Raw genomic sequence first — 9120 nt, 5'->3', positions numbered from 1 at the left:
AAGAATATCTAAGTTTACCACAGGATTTAGGACAGTTGGGAAGGTGGACCAAGGAATGGCAAATTGGATTTAACTCTGACAAGAGTGAGGTTATGCACTTTGGACAGGATTTGTCCAGTAAATGGCATAACCCTGGACAGTGCTGCGGAACAAAGAGAGTTGGGAGTACAGGTGTATGGTTCCCTGAAAGCAGCGGGTCAGGTGAACAGTGTGGCGAAGAAGACCTTTGGCATGCTAATGTTCACTGGGAAAGGTATTGAGTACATACCCGGGACATAATGATACATCAAATAGCAGTCATTGGTGAAACTACACTTGGGGTACTGTGTGTAGCTTTGGTCGCCCAGCTATAGGAAGAATGTTCGGTTGGAAAGGGTCTAGATGAGATTCACCAGGACGTTACTTGGGCTTATGGGCTTGAGTCATTGGAAGAGTTTGGGTAGGCTTGGACATTTTTCTTCGGAGGGACCTTATTGAAGTGTACAAGATCACGAGGTGTACGGATAAAGTGAACACTCAGAAAATAGGTACAGGAGGAGGCCATTTGGCCCTTCGAGCCAGCACCGCCATTCATTGTGATCATCACTGTCCTTTTCCTCGGTGGGGGATTCTAAAAGTAGAGGGCATAGGCTTCGTAGTTCTAAAGCTTCAACAAAAGATAGAAACATAAGAAAACATTACAATTGGGTTCATGAAGTGTGGAGGAATACTTGTAGGGAAACATGTTAAATGTATTTTGTAAGAACATAACCTGTAGCTGATCTGATTATAGGGGCTTTGTAGGTCGTGGAATGTGAACTAATTTTTTGTTTCTCTTTTGATCACAAATCTACAATCTTCAATATCTTTTGATTAAGCTGAATAGTCATTATCTTAAAGGTTACCCCTGTTGCCCGAACACAGATGTAGCTTGAACTATCAAATGCATGCAGCATTTTTTAGATTTTTATATCTTTGTCTACTACTGTATGTTCACCCAAGTAATCACTTGTGGCTATTAATCCTACTGCAGACCCACAGCTCAATCTTATTCAGTGACACAGCCTTGACCTGTACATTCATAGGACATTCTCTGTCTGTTCTCCTGTCTACCAAGATTCAAGCATGAATAGATATGTGTCTCGCACAAGTACTTAACCTTCAGCTTTCGGACTAACTTAAACAAAAATAAAATCGACAAGCTACAAAGCATTCTCATTTAAAAAAAAGATCATTTTATTTCAACAAATTGAGTTATATATAGAAAATTGGCATTTACAGTATTTATTGTTTCCATATCTAAAACGTTTCTGCAATTTGCTCGACCTATGCAAAGTGAAAAGTTGTGTTACATTTTAGAATTCCTGATTCAGCATTGCAGTTTGACAGCATGCATAGGTTTGCATGAAAGCCAGACTAGGCAGGAAAGTGAGTACAGAACCCAATATTTCAAAGGTTTTCTGTTGATAGTTCTCACCCTTGCTCACCTGGGAATAATGTTGGCTTAGGGAATCATTGCTTATTTTGAAGTCTCATTCGGCATATGTCAGGACTCTTAATAGCCCAGCATGTTATAAAATCAGACCACAGGGTAACAAAGTTCAACAAAGGCACAACTCAGAAAAGATTTAAAATGAACAAAACTAGTCAAAAAATATTTTAACCTTTACCCAAGCAAGACATGGACAGTGACATTAAAGCTATGAAGTCAGGCAAAACTTAAACAAGCAGATATTTGATTGGATTGACACATTTTAAAACATACAGTAATACCTTTAAATAAGATTCACTTTCAGATTCATACTGTAATAACAGTATTTATATTCCTCAACTGCATATACCATGCAAGGACATGATGATACCGTGCATTGACTTCTGAGAACCATTTTAATGCAGTATTTCATACATGGTTTGGGTGTTGCAGCACACATTCTAATTTAAGTAACCTCTACATTCTTTGCAATAATGAATTTGGAACTGTCAAAACTCCAAATTTAATCCAGTTTACAGTACATTTTAAAATTATCCCAGCAAAATTCACTATCAAGTATTGACACCCTGCTGGTCCAAACCTGTTAAATTAACTCAGAAACCAAACGTTGTACAAATTCTGAAACAAATTAGTATCAATAAAAGCTAATCATAGACATACAGCATAGAATAAAACATTAAAACTAATGAATAATTAAGTCAGGAAACAATACTGATTTGCTGCTTGTGATGCTGATCTGATAAAAGGATGCTTAAAAGGAAAAACAAATCAGACCCTGCCAATGGAAGGATAAATTAGTCAGCAAGAGGGAGTACAACGTAAAGAAAACAGTTGTGATAACACAAGCCGTCATTTTTTTTTCTGAAGATTAAAATGCTTTTCCCAAAATAAAGCAATATTTAGGGTTAGAAAGATTGCTTCTTAGAAAGAATTCACCTATATATTAATTTGCAATTGTACCTATTATTTATGCTTGTAGGTTCATTTAATAATGCATGCTATGCAGTATATTTATATTACCAGCATGTTACTGTATCTTTGTTGTTGGAAAATCGGTGTCCCTATAGCAGCAACCTACGCTGAATATTTGTTCAAGCTGTGCAGGGGTGGTTTCTATGTAAAAATTGTATCGCAGTTTCTGAGGGATGAATTTAGTAATTGGCTTTTTAAACCACCTGAGGGGGTGAGATAACTACCTGGTAAGGAGATAGCCTGGAAGTGGCTGACATAATAAAGCTGGGATTGCTTGCATGCTGGAGGCAGATCAACTGCCCTTGATGGAGAGTTGATCTGGAATGGGGCTACTATTTGAGGTTAGGAGCAGGGAAGTCCTGCTGCAGTTGTACAGGGCCCTGGTGTGCAATTTTGGTTTCCTAATTTGAGGAAGGACATTATTACTGTTGGGGGAGTGCAGTGTAGGTTCACAAGGTTAATTCCCGGGATGGCGGGACTGAAATATGATGGGGGAATGGGTCGACTTGTTTTCACTGGAATTTAGAAGGATGAGAGGGGATCTTATAGAAACATATAAAATTCTTAGAGGATTGGACAGGCTAGAGGCAGGAAAAATGTTCCCGATGTTGGGGAAGTACAGAACCAGGGGTCACACCAGGGGACTCAAGAATAAAGGGTAGGCCATTTAGGACTGAGATGAGGAAAAACTTTTTCACCCAGAGAATTGTGAATCTGTGGAATTCTCTGCCTCAGAAGGCAGTGGAGGCCAATTCACTGGATATTTTCAAGAGAGGATTGGGTACTGATTTTAGATTTTAGATGATCAGCCATGATCATATTGAATAGCAGTGCTGGCTCGAAGGACCGAATGGCCTACTTCTGCACCTATTTTCTATGTTTCTACTATCTTAATGTAACATTTCTGGTTCTGCGCAGCAGTAGAAGAAAGGCAACAAGCTGCTTGAAAATTATTGTTTCTACACAGAACTGTGCACAGCTAATGTCAGAGTGTGCTTGCATGGGCCTTTCTGCTAATCGTAGCATTTGATTGTTGAGACCTAAAATGGTGTTCCCTTTGAAAACTGGAAAATTGCACATAGCATGATGGTGATCGTGCTTCTATCGTGACGTCCATCATCTTCCCACAATCAATGGCTTATTATTACCATGTGGGTGGCTGGCAGGAAAGGGGGAGTCAGGACATTGTGAAATGTCCTACCAACCATCTTAGAAACACCAGAAACTAGTGGGATAGGACCAGAAAACCAAGGCTCGTATATTTTGTCTGTCTGTATTTTATTTGTAAGAGATGTTACTTGGCAGTATCCTGCCCAAGAATAGCTTGATAGGAAATAATCTGATCAGTCAAAAAAGACTGAATTTCAAAACTGATTTTTGCACATAAGTGCTCAATGGTTAAAATTAGTACTCAGAAAATAACTTTGACGTTGACAAAATGAGTCAATGAATGATTCCGAAAATGGGTTTAGAAGCAAATCAGCCTGAAATCGAGAATTTGGTCATCAATTTAATTTCAGTTCCATTACAGTGATTTAAACCAATTAAACTTGACCCAATTGCCATTGTTTATTTCAGAAACATTATAAATGAGAAAGCAATTAGTTATTAAGATTTACCAATTTGTGCTAAAGACGTTCTCTCGAATGTAACTTGTAATTAGTTTACTCCACCAATAAGTCTTGAACATGATTGAAATAAGGTTGTTGGTTCTGATACTCAATAGCAACCCGACAAAGCAAACTTTCACCTTTTTCTGCTGCTCCTTGAATCTGTATGTAAATATATTATTGAGCAAATTAAAACAAAACTATCAATAATGGTAATCAATTTTTGTCATGGAATTGTTACTTCTATTGCATCATGGAAACAATGTATCATTATGAAAGCTACATTTATAGCAAAGATGAATCTTTTAGTCAGTGATAAAACAAAACGAGCATGCTGATGTTTCATACTGACATTTGGGTATAATAATAAAGTGCCATCTATGTATTGAATTTATTTCCTAATATTATCACCTGATAGTAGAACCAAATTTAAAATGAATCATTACTTGCGGCTATTTTTCTTTGAAAAATTTTGCTTACAGTCAGAACAAATCTGCAAGTTTAAACTGTATGCAATAATAAAATATTTTAAAAAACTTACAACTTGCAAACAACCAGTCACCTGGACAACTCACTGTTACAACTATTCGCAAATGCAACCTTGAACCATGCTATTTCAAAACTGGTTTGTTCATTTTGGATTTGTGAATTTCGTTTTTTGCTGCATTTTCAGTGTTCAGAGGTTTAAGATAGTTATGGACAGGGACGGAGAGGGTCCACATGTTAAAATGCTTAACTGGGGTAAGGCCAACTTTGAGGGTATGAGAGAAGGTTTCGCTCAAGTTGACTGGAGCAGGTTATTTGAGAGGATAGGAACATCGGCCAAATGGGATGTTTTTAAAAGTGTGCTGACAAAAGCTCAGGATATGTACGGTGCCCTCCATAATGTTTGGGACAAAGACCCATCATTTATTTGCCTTTGTACTCCACATTTTGAGATTTGTAATAGAGAAAAATCACATGTGGTTAAAGTGCATATTGTCAGATTTTAACAAAGGCCATTTTTATACATTTTGGTTTCACCATGTAGAAATTACAGCAGTGTTTATACATAGTTCCCCCAAAGCGGTTCACCTCTGTGTGGAGATGGGCAAGGTCCTCAATGAGTATTTCTCCTCTGTATTTACCGAGGAGAAAGACAGTAGGGCGAAGGAACTTGGGGCAGTCAATAGAAGTGTCTTGAGAGCAGTCAGTGTTACCGTCAAAGAAGGTATCATGTCATATCATATATATACAGCCGGAAACAGGCCTTTTCGGCCTATCGTGTATGAAGCTAGACAAATCTCCAGGGCCTGATCAGATATATCTGAAGACATTGCGGGAAACTAAAGAGGAAATTGTGGGAGCCATGATTGAAATTTACCCGTCGTTCTTACAGCAGAGGCGCCGGAAGACTGGAGGGTGGCAAATGTTGTGCCTCTTTTCAAGAAGGGCTACAGGGAAAATGCTGTGAACAATAGGCCGGTGAGCTTAACATCTGTAATTGGAAAGTAACTAGAGAGTATTCTGAGGGATAGGTTATACAGGTATTTGGATGGGCAAGGGCTGATTAGGGATAGTCAGCATGGTTTTGTACGTGGGAGATTGTGTCTCACAAATTTGAGTTTTTTGAAGATGTGACCAAAAAGGTTGATTTATTCACAAAAAGCTGGAGTAACTCAGCAGGTCAGGCAGCATCTCGGGAGAGAAGGAATGGGTGACGTTTCGGGTCGAGACCCTTCTTCAGACGATGAAGGTCGATGTGGGCAGAGCTGTAGATGTTGTGTACATGGATTTCAGTAAGGCATTCAACAAAGTTCCGCATTGTATGCTGCTCTGGAAGGTTAGATTGCATGGGATCCAAGGAGAGATAGCTAAATGGATAGCAAATTGGCCCCATGGAAAAAAGCAGAGGGTAATGGTGGAAGGTTGCTTCTCGGACTGGAAGCCTGTGACTAGTGGTGTGTGTCAGGGTTCGGTGCTGGGCCTGTCACTGTTTGTCATCTATATCAACGATTTGGATGAGAACATACAGGGCAAGATTATCAAATTTGTTGATGATACCAAAGTGAGTGGTTTTGCAGATTGTGAAGATGGTTGTGAAAGATTGCAGCAGGATCTGGATCAATTGGCCAGGTGGGCTGAAGAATGGTTGATGGAATTTAATACAGAAACGTGTGAGGTGTGCATTTTGGGACATCTAACAAGGGCAGGACCTACACAGTAACTGGTAGGCCTCTGGGGAATGTTGTAGAGCAGAGGGATCTAGGAGTACAGGTGCATGGTTCCGTGAAGGTCGGGTTGCAGGTAGATAAGGTGGTCAAAAAGGCTTTTGGCACATTGGCCATCAGTCAGAGTATTGAGTATAGAAGTTGGGAGGACATGTTGCAGTTGTACAAGATGTTGGTGAGACCACAGTTAGAATATTGTGTTCAGTTCTGGGCACCGTATTATAGGAAAGATATTGTCAAGCTTGAAAGGGTTCAGAAAAGATTTACGAGGATGTTGCCAGGACTTGAGGGGGTGAGGTATAGGGAGAGGTTGGGTCTCTATTCCATGGAGCGCAGGAGGATGAGGTGTGATCTTATAGACGTGTACAAAATCAAGAGAGGAATACATCGAGTAGATACAGTCTCTTGCCCACAGTAGGGGAATCGAGGACCAGAGGACATAGGTTCAAGGTGAAGGGGAAAAGATTTAATAGGAATCAGGGGTGTAACTTTTTCACACAAAGGGTGGTCGGTGTCTGGAACAAGCTGCCAGAGGAGGTAGTTGAGGCAGGGACTGTCCCATCGTTTAAGAAACAGTTAGACGGGTACACGGATAGGACAGGTTTAGAGGGATATGGTGCAAGAGCAGGCAAGCTGGGACATTGTTGGCCGGTGTGGGCAAGTTGGGCCGAAGGGCTTGTTTCCACACTGAATCACTCTATGACTCTAACTCTCAGTATGTAACTAATGCAGAACCAACCACTAGAAATTGCAAACTCAGTGCCACAGGACATCCCCATTGGTCCCATCCATTGTATTTAATTTCATCACAAAGCAAGAAATACTGTATTTTAAATACTAAGAATAGTAATTGCTATATCAAAATATAAAGTTATTTGATACTGTAAGTTTGTATTTCAATAATGTACCAGATTGTGATCCTGGCAATATTTTCAGATAATACTGTTCATCAGGAGCAATGATTTTATCTGACTTGAAATTTAGCTGGTACGAATCAAACCCATTAACCTCCCTTTTCCAAACTGGCGTGATGTACAATTGCAAACACAACACTGTGCATGTTGAGAATTGCTTTGAACCATCTGTCTTCTTCTGCAGCTATATTTAATTGATGAACTGCATTCTGTCCTCGTTGAATGTTCTTTTGACCAAGATGCAATTGCCAGACGTAGAAATAAATAAAATGTAATGTTGAAACAAAGGAGCAAAAAGAAAACTGATTTGTTTTCAGCTGAATTCTCCAATCGCCTTACAAGCTTTAAATGGAAAATGTGCAATTTTGACCAAAAATTTGCTATGTGCTGTGTATTCCTAAAATCCTCAAAGATCAGGCACGATTGTCAGAGATTTCAGTCTTAGATAAAATAGTATTAAGATTGGGAACAAAATCCTATCGCACACCAATCTTTTAGACTGTACAAAGGTTATTGTTGTTTGGTCCCCAGAAAGTTGAATAATCTTGTTGCCATTATTGTTCTGCATTGCAGCATTATCAAGAGTTAATTGGGGGTTTCATAATAGGCAAATTCCACAAGTTTCTAAGTACAACAATCCAGCGGGTCTCTATAATCGCTCAATCTCCCGGTACTTCTTGCGCAGGATGGAGACTTGGTCTTTGAAAAGAATGGGATCCAACCTCATTTGTGAGTGAATAAGAGGCATGAAGCCAAACCAGTTAGCAAAAGTGTTCATGCAGGTCTGGCGTTGTGCAAAATGATCTGGATCAGCCCAGCGGGAAGTCTTTGATCCCTGAAGATAAAAAGGTAAAGTGAAGGTTTGAAAATGAAAAATACTAGCAAAAATACCTACAACACAGGCACATAGAAAGCATATCTAAAATGATTCCCTATATATTCTGGTAATTTTTCAAAGGCCCAGTTGAGAGATTGCTTGCTTGCAAACTAGTGCTTGCTGGGACATTTCACACCTTACATCTAGTTCGTTGTACACAAGTAACAATCCAGGATGAGGAGTGCTATGTAAATAAGATAATATGATCTCTTGCCTGTTACCTTGGTAACCACAAAGTTTGTACACTGTGCAAAGCAAGATTAGCTGATTTTACCGCCTCCTTAAGATGGCTGGAAATTAATGTAAATTTCAAAATCTGTACTGTAAGGAGATTTCTCACTGAGTCGATTATATTGGCCATTCTTATGGAACCTGAACATGAGGCAAACATTGTAGATATTATTTTCAGTATGCTACAGATCTCAGTGGAGAACATTAATTTAAAGAGGAGAATATCTTTATAACCTGTTGGTTGGTTACAGCGGATAAATATGCACATTATTTTGTGGTCACAATCCTCATTAACATAATCATAAAGCATAAATAAGCACCCAATGTGGTTGATTCTTATTCCTTGTTTAATTTGGGGTAATAAGGGATGGCACTAAATGCTCTAAAGTGTGAGATGTCTCACATAACACTTGCCATATCCCAAGAAAGATTTAAAAAAGTTCTGAATTCAAGACTGTTCCCAGAAGCATGTGAACAAGAATCTAAATTGACATTGCAGTGAAATAGTTATTTCTATTGGACATTTAAAAAAAAATCATGGTGCTAATTTAAAAGCAGGGGAGTTAAGGCAGTGTCATAGCTAATATTTATCCATAATTCAAAATGACTAAAATCCAGATTATCAGATCATCATCACATTGCTGTGTGTGGAAAATTGTGCTAAAATTGACTTTCACACATCCAACTTTTCAGGATTGGCAACACTTCAAAATAATATTATTGGTGTAACGCATGACAGAACATCTTATAAAGGATGTAAAATGTGCCACATTATCGCGAGGCCTACTTCTCCTCATGGGTGACTGATCCAATAATTATGCCTAATGCTGAATTT

The 9120-nt window shown here is 38.9% G+C and overlaps 1 protein-coding gene across 1 annotated transcript in view; it reads right to left on the bottom strand.

The window, feature by feature from the left end:
• Nucleotides 1-1238: 1238 nt before the first annotated feature.
• Nucleotides 1239-9120, bottom strand: part of LOC144593910 (exostosin-1-like) — a 117443-nt gene continuing 109561 nt past the window's right edge. Inside the window, exon 12 of the mRNA XM_078400042.1 lies at nt 1239-8012. Within this exon, the coding sequence (XP_078256168.1) occupies nt 7827-8012 (186 nt within the window). The 3' untranslated portion in view covers nt 1239-7826. The remainder of the gene's footprint in view (nt 8013-9120) is intronic.

This window comes from Rhinoraja longicauda, chromosome 5 (genome assembly GCF_053455715.1).
Source record: "Rhinoraja longicauda isolate Sanriku21f chromosome 5, sRhiLon1.1, whole genome shotgun sequence".
Classification (NCBI taxonomy): Eukaryota; Metazoa; Chordata; class Chondrichthyes; order Rajiformes; family Arhynchobatidae; genus Rhinoraja; species Rhinoraja longicauda.
Note: the sequence above shows the minus strand (reverse complement) of the source record. Positions and strands in the feature narration are given on the sequence as shown.